This window comes from Strongylocentrotus purpuratus, unplaced genomic scaffold (assembly GCF_000002235.5).
Source record: "Strongylocentrotus purpuratus isolate Spur 01 unplaced genomic scaffold, Spur_5.0 spur5_scaffold_14, whole genome shotgun sequence".
In the NCBI taxonomy this organism is placed as follows: Eukaryota; Metazoa; Echinodermata; class Echinoidea; order Camarodonta; family Strongylocentrotidae; genus Strongylocentrotus; species Strongylocentrotus purpuratus.
Window position 1 is genome coordinate 17,165,168 of NW_022145599.1, and position 17,846 is coordinate 17,183,013.

The 17,846-nt window shown below is 36.6% G+C and overlaps 2 protein-coding genes across 2 annotated transcripts; one reads left to right on the forward strand and one right to left on the reverse strand.

Annotated features, from left to right (window-relative positions):
• The first annotated feature begins 2,342 nt into the window (after positions 1 to 2,342).
• Positions 2,343 to 7,137, forward strand: LOC577210 (tektin-4-like). The gene is made up of 7 exons (NM_214622.2): positions 2,343 to 2,497; positions 3,148 to 3,740; positions 4,054 to 4,124; positions 4,449 to 4,592; positions 4,975 to 5,197; positions 5,792 to 5,946; positions 6,334 to 7,137. The coding sequence occupies exons 2-7, from the start codon at positions 3,162 to 3,164 to the stop codon at positions 6,548 to 6,550; spliced, it is 1,389 nt and encodes a 462-aa protein (NP_999787.1). The 5' UTR covers positions 2,343 to 2,497; positions 3,148 to 3,161; the 3' UTR covers positions 6,551 to 7,137.
• Positions 7,138 to 11,487: 4,350 nt separating this feature from the next.
• LOC586459 (NADH dehydrogenase [ubiquinone] 1 beta subcomplex subunit 10) lies at positions 11,488 to 17,805 on the reverse strand. The gene is made up of 4 exons (XM_030984338.1): positions 17,660 to 17,805; positions 15,586 to 15,724; positions 14,715 to 14,854; positions 11,488 to 13,045 (listed from the first exon to the last, which is right to left on the reverse strand). Exons 1-4 carry the CDS (start codon positions 17,730 to 17,732, stop codon positions 12,942 to 12,944), a joined length of 456 nt encoding a protein of 151 aa, XP_030840198.1. The 5' UTR covers positions 17,733 to 17,805; the 3' UTR covers positions 11,488 to 12,941.
• Between the last annotated feature and the right edge of the window lie 41 nt (positions 17,806 to 17,846).

The window sequence follows — 17,846 nt, forward strand, 5'->3', positions numbered from 1 at the left end:
TGGTCGCACGTTTTATGCTGCGCAAAGATTCAATCGGTTTAATTTTGGCCATTACAAGAAGTTATTGATGTAGAAAAATGCTCGCGTACCCTTTACAGCTCATTATATGTATGTTATTACCAAAGAAGAAAAAGGCCAGTCAGTCACTCAATAGTGTCTTACAGTGAAGTCTAGCAAGTAAACGTGTTTCCTTGCATAATTTGAATATTAGGACACTGCTAACGTTTAAATTTCACAGATAGGACATACATGACATATTCATAATTCCTGCAAAGTTCTACAAAATTTGATGTTGGCTGCAAAAGGGACACATAGTATGTTTATCTTTTTGTAATGAACCGAGATATCTGTAAAAATGTGTAGAATACTTTCTGAATGCCAGATTAAGTAATAATAATAATATTTAATTTTTATATAGCGCTTAATTACGTCACTCTAATATTTACACATTTTCAAAAGATGGTGGACAAGGCCATTGAAAATACATGATGTGATTTATCAAAGGTGTTCGTGATTATGGCACATCAACATCGATGTGCCCCTATCCCTTTCAATACAAAAATATAGTACATGCAATATGCTATGAACCATAATTAGCTCCTGCTATACATCATGCACCTGTGGCCACCTCTGAGTGATAACGCCATCTTCGGCGGCTTATGAAGAACCGGCCATCATGCTTTGCACTTGGGTGTGATGGTCTGAAAATTCATTTGCGAGCGAGGGAAAATTTAAAGATTTGTGAGGTCACAGTGCGAAAAATTACATCTTATTACGAGGGGAAAAACGATGCTGATGGGGTTATAAGCACATTTTCAAAACGGAAGACTGAAAAGACCTTTGATAAGTAACACCGTTATATCATGAATCTAAATGCAAGCGAGCTTCATAATTGGGGGAAATTGCTCTTCTTCGCTTGAAATTAGGGGCGCGTTTAAGAAAAAGGAGAACCTGTTCAAGTAATGTTAATTATCAGAGGTGAAAATGGGGCTTTTCTTACACAGCCCTATACAAAAAGAAGCACTCACTAGGGATGAAAAAGGGCACTTATAAGAATGGGAAATGGGCACGAATCATTGTTAAAAGGTAAATTATCAAAGGTTAAAAAAGGACACTTATCGCACTTGAAAAAGGGGCACTGACCAGATATAAAAAGGGGCACTTATTGAGAATTAAAAAGGGGTGCTGATAATAAAGGAAAATGTGCATTATTTGAAAGAAATGGGGCACCGATCAGATAGTAATAGGGGCAGTTATCGGAGGTGAACGGAGGCTTTCATGAGAACGAAGCACTTAATTATCAGAGATGAAAAGGAGTAATTATGAAAAGGGGAAGGAGCACTTCCTAGAAGAAGGAGTATTTATTAAAAAAAGGAAAAGGGACATTCATCAGAGATTACCAGGAGGGGAATGGGCACTTGTCAAATTAAAACGAGTAGCATATCTCTCAGATTTGAATAGGGCCAGTTATCGGAGGTGAAGGGGGCGCTTAGCTGAAGTGAACAGGCCTTCTTGTAACTGAAAAGGGTCATTGACCAGAGATGAAAAGAGGCATTCATGAGAAGGTGAAGGGGCTCTTTTTATAATAGGGGCACTTATCATTAGGACAAGGGGCACGTATTAGAAAGGAAGAGGGGCACTTGTCAAAGTAAAAGAGGCACTTATCCAAATTGAAAATGGGCACTTCTAGGCCTACCTGAAAAGGAGCCCTTACTAGAGATCTAAATTAAGGGGCACTTAATGATGATGGAAAATGGACACTTATTGCAAAGGAAAATATGGGAAGTTGTCGAAGAAATAGGGGCACGTTTCCAAATAAAAAGGGGCACTTAACAGAGGTGAAAAGGGGAAGGGGCATCGCAAACTCATAGGCGCACTCGTCGAAGTATTACAAAGAGTTTACTATATAAAAAGGCACTTCTAATTACAAAGTTAAAGGGGAACTTTTCTTATGTAAGAAGGGTCTTTTTGGGGGATACTGGGGGTAGAACTCCCCCCCCCTTCAATTGTGAATTTTGATGGAACCGTGCCCCCCCCCCCCCCCCGCCCCCCGCTTATTCAGCGGCTGACTGATGAGGCGTTGCGAAATTTTCGGCCCGATTTAAAAATGTTAACCCCCCCTTGAAAAAATCCTGCGCAAGCAACTGTATCCCTCTATCTAATAAATACCTCTACATGTCTAAATCTTGTGACAAACAATGAACCATCCTACTGAAATTCTCGCCGTGCACGACATCGCGTGCACGAGATTCATCTAGCGAGACAATAAGGCCTGTAACTATGGCGATTCCCATAGTAACGGACAACACGTAATACAGCTGACTCGATCGCGATGTAAACAATGCATGCACACATGTGATTTCCGTGTACACCGCGACTGAAGCGTTCAAGTGACCCGCGGACCCACCATTCACTTCGTACCGCAGCAACTGTTTAGATTTGAGATTTTATTACCGACCAAAACTACTCAACTCTATATTTTTAATACAATCACTGGGTAAGTAAATGAATTATCAATTTTCATTGTAGATAGAGCTTATTTATGATATATAAGTTTGTCAAAACATTTTTTTTTCTTCATCGTCGAGTCAACCCGCTTCTCAATCTAGCACTAGCAGCCAAGCTAAGGCAGCACGCAATTTTACAGTGCGGGGCCAGCGCCAGGCGGTCGGTGGAAAGGGCGTTGGCAGCCTCGATGTTAATGATATTTTTGGTCAAATGTGGACAACAGTGCAGTGCGAATAGTTAGTAGGCCTAGATCTATGGATCAGATCTTGATTTGAGATCTTAAATTTGATTTTGAGTTGTAGACTAGGGTCTAGGTCTAGTTGCATGATTGATACTGTCTGTTGCATGATGCATGATGCTTGTTACAAAATGTTAGCTGTGCTGAAGTAAAAATTGAAATGTTGTTTGACTTTGTCTTTGACTGAGTCCTGAGAAAATTAACAATTCATGAATTCTACTGGGTATATCGTACATGTAGCTTTTTTGGAAGAATCCGAGAATGAATGTTAGACTTCATGTGTCAACTTGATTTTCTATTTGATTAATGAGAATTTTGCCAATTTTCACTTTAAGTCTGTTTGTAGTAAGATTCATACAACAAAGTAACAAGCATGATTTTTTTTCTTTCTTTCCAAACAGCAAACAATTCCATCATGGATGCTGGTGCAACTCTCCTTTCCAGGAGCTATGCTCCAACGATCCCTGTCTATCCAACACAGACCACAGTAGGAACCAAGACAGACCAGGCCCTGTCTCAAGATCTTGCCAAGATGAGTGGCCTAGGTGAAACCGGGGTCTATGGTGTTCCCACTGGGGCACCGGCCGCACAGGGTTTCCGCTCCGGCAAGCACACCACTCAGGAATGGCACGAATCCAACTACAACAAATATTTCCAGAGTTTCACAGACCGCGATAACGCTGAGAGGCTATGCCACGAGTCCAAGCAGCTCTCGAACGAGACCCATGCTCTGACCATGCGCACACAGGCCGACGTCACAAAGAAGCTCGGGGACAGGATGAACGACATCAACTTCTGGAAGTTTGAGCTCAACCGTGAGATTGAGGAGATGATCGAGGAGACAGACCTGCTCTGTGCACAGAAGAAGCGGTTAGAAAATGCGCTGGATGCAACAGAAGTGCCACTGAAGATAGCTAGGGATAATCTGACCTGCAGGTCAAGGAGGCAAGATATTGATCTCGTTGGAGACAGGGTAGAGATGGCTCTTAATAAGGTGAATAAAACATGCTTCAATGATGTAAGAAAATTTAGTATTGTCTGTATGTGAGGCACTCTAGGAAAGTGTGCAAGTGACGCGGACGAGTGATTATTAACTGGTTATACTACAGAGTAGATTTGATTTACCGGTACCAAAATATAACCCTGCTTGCATTTGGTCTTTGGTCTTTTTCTCTCTATCTCTCTCATTTTAATGAGGATATATAATCCTGAATCAACATTTCATTTGTATACACTTATCAAAAGAAAATTACTAAATTACATTTGTAATAAACCAGTTCATTTTTCATTTTCTTTTTCTCTTACAGGAGGTAGATATCATCACAAAAGTTCAAGATCTACTCAAGAGAACATTAGAACAATCTGATAGACAAATCAAGTAAGTACTGTATATCTGACAGTTCAACTATTTCAACTTTACCTCTAACATACATTAGATCTGACGATTCGAATCAAAGAACGTTTGCTTCTGATATTTCGTTTGTTTGCTTCACCAAAAATCTTGAGATGAACCTTGTTACTCTATTGCAAAAGTAATATCACTTTTGGGAACATTCAGTCAATGTGGATATTGATGTTATTAATCCTCTTATGTACTTCATTGTGATACTTTAACTGATATGTCAATTATCTGAAGCAGTGACAGGCTTACAAAATGATTTATTTTTTATTTTAATCATTGTTATTATCTTTTTCTTCCCAGGCTCAACCGTGGTTCAAAGCACAAATTGACCATGGACTGGTCAGATAAACTCTCTGCCTTCAAGATTGATGAGAAATGTACTGGACTTAACAACAATTCAACCGAGATCCAGTACAAGGAAGGATCAGCCAAATTTGAGGCAGTGTAAGTTTTTTGCATTAAACTGGTAGTTCCTACAAGCTTGCAAGCATTACATCATCAAATACAATCAGAGCTAGATGAATATCTAGTGAAAGAGTAATGATGACAGTTCTTGTTTTATCATTGTACTTATAAGTATTAAGTCATTAAGAGTGATAAGAATATAGCATTTAGAAAGCAGAAATATGTTTTTGTCTCATTAACTACACACCTGTATGTGATCCTTGAAACTCTAATCATTACAATAAAAGACTGATTTTTGTAAAAAATCTGCCATATTCGAAGTCAAACTGCATCTGAAAGTAACTTCTAGAATCTACTGCTATATACTGAATATCATGCATGTATTCATCAACATGTTTTTACATATTTTTTATTCCAACAGTCAAACTAACCCACAATCCTGGGCAGAGTTTTCGCATGACAACGTTGTCCGTGCCGAGCACGAGCGTCTTGCTTCCCAGCAGCTCCGCAACCTGATAGACCAGATCCTCACAGATACCTCCAACGACATGAGGGAACAGTGCAACACCGTCAACACAGAGTTTGCTCGCCGCATCGAAGAGATGAATGATGCCAAGACAAAGATGGAAAACCACTTGCTGAAGGTGAATATTCCTTTCTCAATTCAATTCAATTCAATTCAAATTAGGTTTTATTCAATATCTCGTCAAAAATCTAAAAGTGTGGGTTTACATCAAACATACAATATAAAAAAAAAAGCATTCAAAAACATAAAGGAAAAAATAGCAAATGGGAAAAATTAATCAAAAGTAATAAATGTTTACATCAAAGCAGTAACAAACCATTATTCTCGACCCATTTGTTACGGCATTAGGTGGTATTAAACCACGTTTCAAGTCTATGGGAATTTGGTAATATAATGTAGTTGTCAGCAGGTCCTAACCAAAAAAAAATGATAATTGTTAATGCTTAAATTATGATCCTTCATGCCTGTTTATGATTGTTTTACAAATCCTTGGAATTCTTTTAAAATCAATTGAATGTGTGATTGGTGGTGCAACAAGATTGAGTGACTGACGTACTCGGTGCTCTGTCTAATTCAAATTAGCAGTATATATCTCTGTCTTAAAAAATAAAAATTCTTGATATTGCACAGAGCTTTATCGATAGTCACAGAATGAAACTCCAGTGGTGATGATTCATTTGTAATTCTATAATCGATGCTTTCTTGTCAACAGACCGTTGAAGATATCGCTGGCATGGAGAAGAACATCAAGGATCTGACCCAGGCCGTCAAGGACAAAGAGGCCCCAATGAAGGTGGCCCAGACCAGGTTGGACCACAGAACACACAGGCCCAATGTGGAACTCTGCAGGGACCCAGCCCAGTACAGGTATGTCCATGGTGCCAAATGCACATTCATTTAGAAATAATTTGCAAATGATCATTTGTTTGTTACTTTTTCTCTTAGACACCATTAATTTTCTCTTACTGGTATAAATCCACAAGAAAACAGCGATATTATTCATGATGTAACCACAATGGTTAGTAAAAAAAAACTTGTGCGACAGTCAACATCTTCCGATTCAGATATGGGATGTAGCTGTCCTTGGGATTTGCCCAGAATGCGGGTACTTTGCATTGCATGTAGATACTTTTTTAGTAAACAAACAAGGAATTGGACCCTTTAAATTTGGATAAATTAAAACATGAAAATATAAAAAAATTAAATTTTGAAAAAATCTAACCTTGTTTCTCTTTTATTCTCGCTCCATTCCAGGATGGTCCAAGAGGTCGGTGAGATCCAGGACTCCATCGACAAGCTCCAGCAGAAGCTGGCTGAGTCCAAGGCCTCGCTCAAGGACCTGATGGACACCCGCATGGCCCTGGAGAAGGAGATTGCACTCAAGAAGAACAGCATCTTTGTCGACCGCGACAAGTGCCTCAAGTTCCGCACCCGTTACCCATCCACCTCCAAGCTCGTTGGCTATCAGTAAACTGTTCTCTCATGTGCTCGGTTTGTCAGAAATAGTAAAATAATGACTACAAAAGTGAGCATTTTCAGTGCCTCAAGTTCCGCACCTGTTACCCATCCACCTCCAAGCTTTTTTGCTATCAGTAAACTGTTTTCAGTTGTGCTCAGTTTGTCCGAAATTGTTAATACCACGACTACAAAAATGAGCATTTTCAGTATATCCTCATCAGTCCATGAAGGCAACGAAGATGTGTTTTCATAACTTATGGCAACAAGAATCAATGTCAATTGACTATCTGATATGTTATGTTTATTGGAATTTAGTTCAAAGGCAAATAGTGAAATATTAACCTGTATTGAAAACAAAATACAGCATTTATTTTTAAAGATATACCTGAACCTTTTGCTCATTTTTGTAGTTGTTGAAAAACAGCAAGCCCTAAGTTTTATTTATTTATCTAATATCTGAAACAGTATTGGCCATTCAAGCAACAGCTGGATTGAAGGAGTGATAAACAAAGCTACATGAAAGTACCATGTCAGTTGACCCCTTGATAAAATGAGGACTGCTAGGTATTTGGACTTGGTTAGAATGTAGTAATATGCTGGAATGTGCGCTAACTTGCATATCCATGCAGGACATGAGGGAAATTTGTCTTACTAGGATGGATGTTTGTATATCATGTCAACAGCAATTCAGAGATGTGCATGTTTTTTTTAGTATTGACTTGCTTGAGTACTTAATACTGATAGTTTTATTTGTATCAATGAAATATAGTTTTTGTCATTCCAAAGTTTCATTAGGAAACGAATACATCCGTCCTTTGATGCACATAATCTATCTCGTTGTCGATTCATGAACAATATATATTTCTAGTTTCATGGTAATAGCACATTCTTAGCTGCAATTTCTTACTTGCAATAACATCTTCTTTAGGTATATATTCATTAGGTTAAATGTTCCCCTCTCTATTCTATTTTCAAGATTGTTTTCTATATATATTTGTGCCATGTATTATAGTGTGTATATATTTTAAGAGAAGTCCTTCAATTATGCCGATTAATTTGTACCTTCGTGAAATTGTGAATCATGCCTTGACTTGAGTGATCATAATAAAATTATATAAAAATAAAGTAAAATATGATACGGTGAGATAACTCTCAACTTTATTTACTGTATGTTTTCCACATACAATTGGAAGTATTGTAGTTGCATATCCTGTGGTAAGCACTGGCAATGATAATAGAGATACAGAGAGAAGAAAGTATGTGTACATGATTAGATTAGGAAGTACACATTTATGGTTAGTTTTGAGAGAGGCAAAGAAACAGGGAGAGAAGAGTAAGAATGGACATACCTAACAAGTTTGTAAAAAAAAAAGGCACATCAAACCGGTTCTAAAATGTAGCTAATTCTTAAAGGTTGTCCGTATCACAGGATATAAGGTCGGCATAAGCAATGTGTATGAAACGCAAGAAGAGAAATTAATGACAAGTGGGAGAGAGAGAGAGACAGGCAGGGAGGAAGAATGGGTGCACCAGATGGAAAAAAAACACCAAATAGTAAACAAATGATGTGCAGATTTGAAAGGGTCGATTAGAATGATGTGAACAGATGGAACATAAGGGAGCTAATAAAGATTTACAATGATGACATTGCTTCAGATAAACTGATAAGCATTGCATAATTGCCTTACATTTCTCTTGTCTTTCACTTGGTCTCTTCCTAACTCCACATTTTTTTCTTATTTTTCCCCCTTTTACTATTTTGTTTCTTGCTTTCTTCCACAAACTCTATCTATCCTCTTTCCATTTGCATTTTTGTTCCATTAATACTGATGATATAAAACCTCTTCTCTTTCCCTTTCTTACTCTCTCTCTCTCTCTCTCTCTCTTTCCATCATCATCATCACTGTAACATACATGTACTTCACATTTAACAATCGATAATGTAGTATCAATAAAAATGCAGATAATCCTTACGTGCTTGCTTGCTTACGGGCATTAACATGCATGTCACCTCAATAACTGGAGAAATGCATGGAGAGCAGAATTTAAACCAGAACATAAATGACGTAGCACTCATCCGCATCTCTCAACAACAAATATCGTAAATTTTATGTGGTACACTTTTGAACTGGTCAAAAAATAAAAATTGATGCCCTGGAAGGGACATTATTTCATTTAGCTGTACAAGATTAAATAGAAACTAAAAGAAATGTAAATAGAAACTAAAGGAAATGGAATTTTTGATATTTTTGGAATAAATTTGCATAAATTACCATAATTTATTAATGGAGAACAATTTCAAAATTCTGTGTAGAACTTTAGTGTACCAAAGTAAGCTCTACAATATAAAGCAAACCAAATCAAAATCGGTTGAAATATGAAGGAGAAGAAGCATTTTTTGTGATTTTTAAATTATTTTTTGAATAAATTTGCATAAATTACCATAATTAATCAATGGAGCAAAATCTGTGTAGAAGTTTAGTGTACCAAAATTAGCTCTACCAGATAAAAAAGCAAACCAAATCAAAATCTGTCGAGAAATGAAGGAGAAGAAACATTTTTTGTGATTTCGAATAAATTTGCATAAATTAGCATAGAAAATGAATTTCACAATGCTGTGTAGAAGTTTTAAATCCCCCTCCTAGCCCTATCATATGAAACAATCAGAATCAAAATCGGTTGAAAAACGAAGAAGCATTTTGAAAACTGTGGACGGACGGACGGAAGGACGACGGATGCCACGGCATGGCGTAAGCTCATCAGGCACTTCGGGCCGGATGAGCTAAATATGATGTTGGAAATATGAATTTATGGCTTGATCAATGATCTTGATGATCTTGATTTCACTAAAATTAACCTAACTATGCTAGTAAATATTCAACTTTCAACCCCCCCCCCCCCTTAATTGAAATTTGAATTGAATTCTATGTGCAATAGCACAATATAACTCTATTGTAAACATGGTTGGCATAATTGTAATTGCTAAATGATGAAAGCTCAATATTCTTCATGTCTTTTCTCTCTTCTCTATCTCTCTCTCTCTCTCTCGTATCTAAGTGCGTAGAGAAAATTTTGTAATACGCGCTTTATAAGAATTGAACATTATTATTATTATTTTTTATATTTCCCGCTTCGGAGGCTTATTTCCCGATATTTACCACTTTTTACCGGAAATACCGGGAAATATATTTTTCCACTCACTTGTTCATAGGGATTGTCCAATTTTGAACATAATAACAATGGTGGTGAGTATGGTTGCTCTTGTGTGTACTATTTGTGTGTGTGTGTGTGTGTGTGCAAGTGTTTGTTCGTGTGTTTGTATTTGTCTATGTCTGTAATTATGTAATGCTGGAAAAAAAATACAGGAAAAAGATACCAAATATACACCTAATCTAGATATGATGTTCTTCATTAAAGGGAACCAAAACCTTCATACTAAGTTACTTTTATTGTAAAGTTTAAGATATTTGAATAAGATCAGTGAAAAATTGAACAAAATCGGGCAAGGAATAAAGAAGTTAAAGCTTTTTAAAATGACTAGTCACTAGAGGGCGATATTCAATATGATGACATCATTTGTGGACAACTCTCCTTGCCTTTTGTACATCAAATTTCACAAGCCTTTCGTTTTTTCCTATTTATTTGTGTTCTTGATCAAATTTCATAACATGTGAAGTAGAATATCATTTTGCATTCTATTATCTCAATCACAAGAAAGAAGGAAAACATGAAATTTTATGTACAAAAGGCATGGAGAGTTGTCCACAAATGATGTCATCAAATTGAATATCGCCCTCTAGTGACTAGTCATTTCAAAAAGCTTTAACTTCCTTATTCCTTGCCCGATTTCGTTCAAATTTTCACTGAATTTATTCAAATATCTTAAACTTTACAATAAAAGTAAATTGTATGAAGGTTTTGCCTCCCAGTTGCTAATTACCATATTCATGAATACCTATTAATTAGCATATGAACAAAATGCCATTTGTTTGGGTGTGTACAATTTTGTATGCAGTGAGGATTTTATAAATCTGTTTGTGTGTTCCTATTATGAGTATTGTGCTGCTAATTATTTCAGAACAATATTTTCAGTTATGAAGCTAAAAACAAGTGAAATTATTAATAAATAGAGAATTAAAATCATATTTCCCGTTTTTTACATATTTACCGGACGCACATCTTATTTACCGGAAGGTATTTACCGGTAATTACCGCCACTGGTATTTACCGCCCAACCCTGATTGTAAAAGAGATTTTCTGTCTGGAGCCAGAAGGGTGTTGACTCATACACTTTAAAAACAATAGAACACTACTCTCTTGCTCTGAACAGTCGGGTCGCTCTATCCTATTCATATGTGCCAAATTGAATAGAGCGTCTCTTTGAACCTCTGCTTTCAACTCATTCAAAATGTTGTGATACTGCAATGATATCAGTCTTGGCTATTCATTATTCATTAATGGCGTCGGTACCTAACCCTTTCATGACAATCATTCCACACTTTGTGGTTTGACTCAATAAACTTAAGATTCAGAGCCCTAAAAATATGCCAGATGCACCAGTAGAAAGGGCCAAAAATGCTGCACAGACTGCATTCATTTTTGCTCCATGACTACTGCATTTGATGCTAGGAATTTAAAGAACAAAGGAAAATAATCTTTAGAATCCTTAAATTAGCAACACAATGAGAGATTCAAAATAATTTTTTCAATCAAAATTGGACATAATTTTAACTTTACACAACTAAATTGTCGCCATGTATATTGTTTTCAGATACATTTTATGTTAACAATGTAGCAGTTTTAAAAAAAAAAGCATTATTGCTGCCAATTTGAAGAACAATATGTGATCAATTTAGGCCTAAAATAATTCCAGTCTCGAAAGGGTTAAGTACTATGAGTTACATGCACATACTAATGTAGTGTCAAAAATTAAGATAAAACAATTGTATGTTTGATTTACAACATTTTAATGATTTTGACAAACGTCCAGTGGTTTGTTTCTTATAATACAGATTCTCAAACCCTTTCACATAAGGGTGTAAACTACATCAACCAACTGTCCTACTCGTAACTCACCGAACCCCTTGATCTATTTGAATCAATACATTCAGGGCCTTTCAGTTCATAATTTTTTTTTTACCACACAAACTGCAAACTTAATGTCACTTTATGACGTAATACAGTCCAAACAATGGAAAGAAAACTTATTTGTGTGAGTGAAAGTAGTACAGATGTCAGTTAATGTTCCTGATGATAAAGTTTTCTACATACAAATAACATAAGCATTGTGAGTGGTATAAGCATTCAAGCAATCACAGCTTGCATTCGACCGAAAAAGTCAGTCAGTTTGTTTCGTCCGGGAATGTGCTCCCCTGAGACTATGTCTGGCTCTGCCTACAAACATCAATAATGTTTAAAAACTCCTCCATCAGACAGATTCTTTCTAGGCTTGCAGTTGCAAGTGAGTGTAGTTCAACAAGCTTTTAGCTTTATCAGAACTGAAACTTCCACTAGTGTCTTGACTGATGTAGTTAGTGATTATGGCAACACAAATGACTGATGCAACATCATCAATCAATCACCTAATGTAATTGAACCATATTTAAACAAAAATTGCCAGCTACAAAGTTTTAATGTTTGTTTTTTTGAGTGCAAAGTCCATACAATAAAACATGTAATCAACAAATGTGAACATTTCACAAAGCTTGAACATGTTCATACTTTGTTTGTACTAATCATGTTTCATCTTTTACTTTTTTGAATGATTTATTTTGAATTAAAGGAAGAAAGAAATTCTGAGTTTGTTTGGGTTTTAATCATCGAATCTTTCACTCTCTAAAACTTTCTTCATGCTGAACACGACATGAAAATCAAAATAGGAATCCTGAATTCTGTCATGTTTCACTACATGTTGCTTGATAAACGAAATACCATTTCATAAAACAAAATAGCAAGTTTATGTGTACGTAAAAGTCCACTGAATCTGCTGGTATACTATATTATGCAAACTGTACTATGTTGCAGTTGAAGTGTTCATAGACATAATTATCAATCCATCATCAATATATGTAGTTTTGTCCATATATGCCCAGTATCACATCAGAAACCATGAACTTTTTAAGCATTTTTGGTGCTTTGCCCTGTGTTTAAAACCAATATCATATGTCCAATTCACTCAAACAGGTATTTTATACACAGGATATAATGAATTTCAGAGTTTTTAGTGTCTGAAGTGCTTTAAGGCCCTAGAAGTACCTTTTTGCAATGAAACATGTATTTTTTGGGGGGCATCACACTATACCAACATCGCACTTTGAACTGCTGATTGATAGTACATGTAATTACATGTAGAACTCTGGTTATACGACTCACAATACTTCAACATTTAAAAATGAAAATCAGATCTATGCCTTTCCCTGTTCCCTGGCTTTTCTCCTCTCTTCCATGAGCCTGGCCTTCTGTTTCATCATGCATTTCACTGCATTCCCTGTGCCACCTAGCTCACCATCTGTAAAATTGGGAGAGAGGGGGAGGGATTGGGGGAGGGAGGGAGGGAGGGACAGAGAGACGGAGAAAATAATAAATAATAATAATAAAAACAGAGCTTATTAAAGGTACTATGTCCCATTTGCAGGCCAAAAAAATGAAAAGGTTAAATTCCAATGGCATTTGATAATACATATTTAGAACTTCCCTAAAAAAGGTGGGGTTTGAAAATGTCTTCAAGTGGGAAAATAACGACTATTAGTTGTCAAATCGACTTAGGAGCTATAGAGCCAATAAGTAATAGTCTTGATTTGCAGACCATTGTACCGAATGGTCATACATTTTATGCTGCTCAAAGATTCAATCGGTTTAATTTTGGCCATCACAAGAAGTGGGTTATATTGATGCAGACAAATGCTCATGTACCCTTTACAGCTCATTTTATGTATGTTATTACCAAAGAAGAAAAAAAGCCAGTCAGTCACTCAATAGTGTCTGACAGTGAAGTCTAGCAAGTAAACGGGTTTCCTTGCATAATTTGAATATTAGGACACTGCTAACGTTTAAATTTCACAGATAGGACATACATGTACATGACATATTCATAATTCCTGCAAAGTTCTACAGAATTTGAGGTTGGCTGCAACAGGGACATAGTACCTTCAAGCGCTTACCACCGCAGTCTCTAGGCGCTATAACAAACAAAATACAACAATAAACAATCATATATTAAACGAAACAAAAATGAAATGCAAATAAACTTTAAAATTACAATACGGTACATATGAAATATAAATCAATGTAAATAGAGTAAGTTAATCATCAAAAGGAGCGTAGGGGGAGAATGTGGGTAATAGACAAATTATATAAAGTGTAACCCTAGTTAAACTGATATGATTGAAGATTTGATATCAATAACAAAAATAACAAGATGGTATGATGAATTGGAATAAATTAACTCATCTCGCAGGACTAACATCTATAAGAACCTAAATTTGTCATAAATTTACACATGGAGGTGTCGTGGTCTAAATAAAACGTGGACTGTGAATCACATGGTTCACAGTTCAAGTCCCGCTGCAGCACTAATGTCCTTTGGCAAGATATTAATCTATGTTTGCCAATCTTCACCTACATGTAGGTGTAGTAAATGGGTACCCAGCAGTAAGAAATTTCTTGAATGCTTGTGCACCTTATCAAGGTAGCTGTGCTAAAGCCGGGTAATATTTGATTGCAGGGCCCTCATAGAGAACAGTATTAGTACTGATGAGGCTACCCGAATAAACAAGACATATTATTATCATATGAATATCATTACGGTAATTACTTTTTAAATAGTGTGGTGAGAAATATAAAAAAAAGGCTGAAAAAATCCATACTCAAATATAATCATTTAACATTAACACTAAAAAGACAGGGATATTTCAAATATTTCAAAGATTTCGGCCAAATAAGGTATGATTGTTACCAAATTTGTCATGCACTTATTTCATGATGTAACATAGATGATAGATAAATGCATAGTTACATATGTATATGATATCAATACAAATTAACAAATTCTTGTTTTAATTCATGTTAATTAATTATGCAAATTCAATACAAGAAAAAATGTAGAGTTAAAAGCGTGAATGAGGAGGGGAGGACTAGAGTCTTTGCATGGTGGGCATGTATGTGTGGATTGTACTTACATTTTCCCTGATAACCATCAGCAGCTTCTTCATACTCTGCAAGTTGTGCCTTGCACGATTGTTTGGCGTTGGGTCCTTCCATAAGATTGCAGTCAGCAAGAACCTTCTGCAGATGCTTTAAAATCTCCATATCGACCAGCCTATCAAATGGTGAGAAATGATGAGAAAAGGGTATGAAATTGCTCATATCATAACCCATATCAACTATTAAACATACATACATGTATAAATGTAGAAAATGAATGGGAAAATATGCTGCAATTACTCAATTCAATTATCAACCAATCTATGAAAATGGACAAAATGAGCTTCAAAACATGTCCAGCCTCCGTTTGGACCAACTAAACGTATATTGGAGCAAGAAGGGTGTTAGATCTGTGTGAAAGTATATGGCTTAACGCACTTCTGGATCCAAACAGATGTAATATATGGTGAAAACAAGAGAACAAGAGTCTAGTTCTGACAACATCACCCAACCCTTAAAATGAAGATCATGAAAGCGCGAAAAGAGTTCAAATATTAGCCCTTATTGCTTCAATCTATCTTGATTGAATACATAATCTTGACATTTGATTAGCTCTGAAATACAAAATTAAAAATATGACTTTTTGCTAATATCATTAATATTCTATGAAGTAAAGGATAGATAAATTTATAAACAAACCACCATTCATATTTTACAAGAGAGCAAACAAAGGGTATTCACGAAGCACGTCCATCACTTTGGCAGTGGTTATTCTAAAATGCAGAAAGTGGGATTTGTCCATGTTTAAAAGATCTGTGGGTATTTAGGGTGGTCTCTGAACTGGTTTATCAATATCATTAAGTCTTTCAATACTAACTTCCCAAAATCCTATTTTGTGCTACTAACCTGTCCCTCTTGTACTGCATGTTGCCCTCATACATGCATACATAGTCATCAACAGCACACTCCTCAATGGAAGGAACTCGAGGAAATCGCTGGTGGTAATAGTAGTATGGACTTCTCTTGCGTTGGCTATCAACAAAGTCTGTATACATAAAAGTAACAAAAGATAATAGTGTGTCAAAAGACAACAAAAGTATGTAAATACATGTAGATGCATTATAGGTATAAAGCCAGAAGGGCGTTTAAGTGCGCCAATCACCTAATCATGTCTTGCTCTTGATGTAAAGGGGCTCCTCGTCCCTTTCCTGTATTCAAACTGTGAGCTTCAAATGTTACTTCTACTGTTCTACAAATACATATTGTTGTCTAAATAATTATGCCCCCAGTAAACAGTTAATGACTTTGTAATAAACGAGTTGACAACGTGCGTATGCTCCAACAGGCGCGTACACAAGGGGGGGGGTTGGGGTTAAACCACCCCCTCTTCATTTTTGTTTATGTGTATGTTTTAGGGGAAACCCCCCCCCCCCTTTTGATTTTAGATATTAGATTTTTGTCTTTTCTTAAATAAAAAAATGGTAATTGATGACCTAAAAAAGATGACATTTGCCCCCCCCCCCCCCCCAATAGAACGGAATGTTGATCAGTCAAATTTCGGGACAAAAAAAAAAAAAATATGTCCCCCCACGCTTATTCTTATTCAGCGGCTGGCTGAGTCGTTGGGTTCCGTACGCCCCGTTTTATGTTATTCTTTATTTACTTTGGTTGTTCCATTGAGACTGCATCTGGCTCCACTGAAAATGTTTACCCCCCAAAAACACCTTTAAATAATTTCCTTCACCAGTCTTGTGCAAGCGGTCAGCAGGGAAAAAAATTAATATTTATTTTTCGGGGGCTACTTTTCAAGCTTGCCCGCATGAATACAACATTCTTAAACTTGTTTTGCATTGAACTCTATGCAAATTTATGGGTGGTCTTTTCTGATTTTCAGGGGCTCTTTTGGGCATTTCGGGGGCTAATTCGCCCTGAGCCCCCGTGTATTTTTTTCACTGGCGGTAAGGGGTATCGTCTGGGTATGGGGATCCAAGGTTGACAAATGTTAGTTTTATTGAAGAATTTCCCTTACCAGACGGTTATTCCTGCTTATAAAATAGCTCTAGTATTTTAAGCATCGTGATTGGTTGGTCAAAACGTGTCACATGACATGCACATTTTTTTGTGCGGTCTGCACAGAGGGGAAAAAAGGTGCAGCGAAAAGTATCATTGCACGCTCCAGCGCAGTGACGTATAGAGCAATTAAGTAGCAAGGTCTTCTTTTTTAATTTTCTAGAAGTAGAACCGACATAGACCAGCTCTCGTTAGATTCTAACGTTTGATCTAGACTTTCGTTTGTTTTGATTTTCATGTGTCGCTATTTTATCAAACAAATAAAGCACTTGACCCTCTCGTGCGTAATGTAAATGCACTGCAGCAGTGCTGGCTCAGTATCTGCAGATGGTGTGCACTGTGAACTGGCCGCAAGCAGCTTGTGTGTACGGAAGCGGCACCAATTTAATTTTAAAGAAACCAATTATTGCATGCACTGCATTTAGTGTTTACCACTAACGCATGCTGGGTCGTGCGTTTGTAGTGTACTACCATCCAGTATATATTTCAATCTTCATTCTATGAATAGAAGCTGTCAGGGGCTAGGGGAGCCACTCAGCCAGAGCCCTGACGATCGACAGGAAAAGTCCCACTCTCACTCTCATTCTGATTCTCAGTCTCACTCTCCCTCAGACTCAGTCTCAATCTCAAGCTCAGCAGAACCATCTATCTGACTGATGATTGATAGTTGATACAATACGCCATTGAATAAGCTATAAAGATAAACTTCTTAAAAGACAGAATACCACCCTAGGCCAGGCCTAGTGAACAGTAACTATTTAAGTTAACAACACAACAACACTAACTTCACATTAGACTATTTCACATTGTCCCACATGTACAAAATTACGTTAGTCAAGTGCAAACTAAAAATTGTGCACTAGATCTAAATTTGTTTACTAAATCTGAATTAATCATCGAAATATCATACCTCTTACAAAGGTTACAGGTGCGTCGATAGTATAATAAAATGCATTTCCTATGAATTCCTCTAATACACCCATTTTGCTCTAAAAAGGTGTAAAAATAAGGATGGAAAATATAGTAACTTTTGCTCCCGACTTTATACTGGATGATTCAATGAAAGTATTCCTAAGGTCAATTAATTTTATTAATAG

Coding starts and splice junctions, on each gene's coding strand:
- LOC586459 (XM_030984338.1), bottom strand. CDS start 17,732: ATGGGTGTATTAGAGGAATTCATAGGAAATGCATTTTATTATACTATC. Junction 14,855..15,585: donor ATGCAGTACAAGAGGGACAG/GTTAGTAGCACA, acceptor ACCATTTGATAG/GCTGGTCGATATGGAGATTT. Junction 13,046..14,714: donor TGATGGTTATCAGGGAAAAT/GTAAGTACAATC, acceptor CCAATTTTACAG/ATGGTGAGCTAGGTGGCACA.
- LOC577210 (NM_214622.2), top strand. CDS start 3,162: ATGGATGCTGGTGCAACTCTCCTTTCCAGGAGCTATGCTCCAACGATC. Junction 3,741..4,053: donor TAGAGATGGCTCTTAATAAG/GTGAATAAAACA, acceptor TTTCTCTTACAG/GAGGTAGATATCATCACAAA. Junction 4,593..4,974: donor TCAGCCAAATTTGAGGCAGT/GTAAGTTTTTTG, acceptor TTATTCCAACAG/TCAAACTAACCCACAATCCT.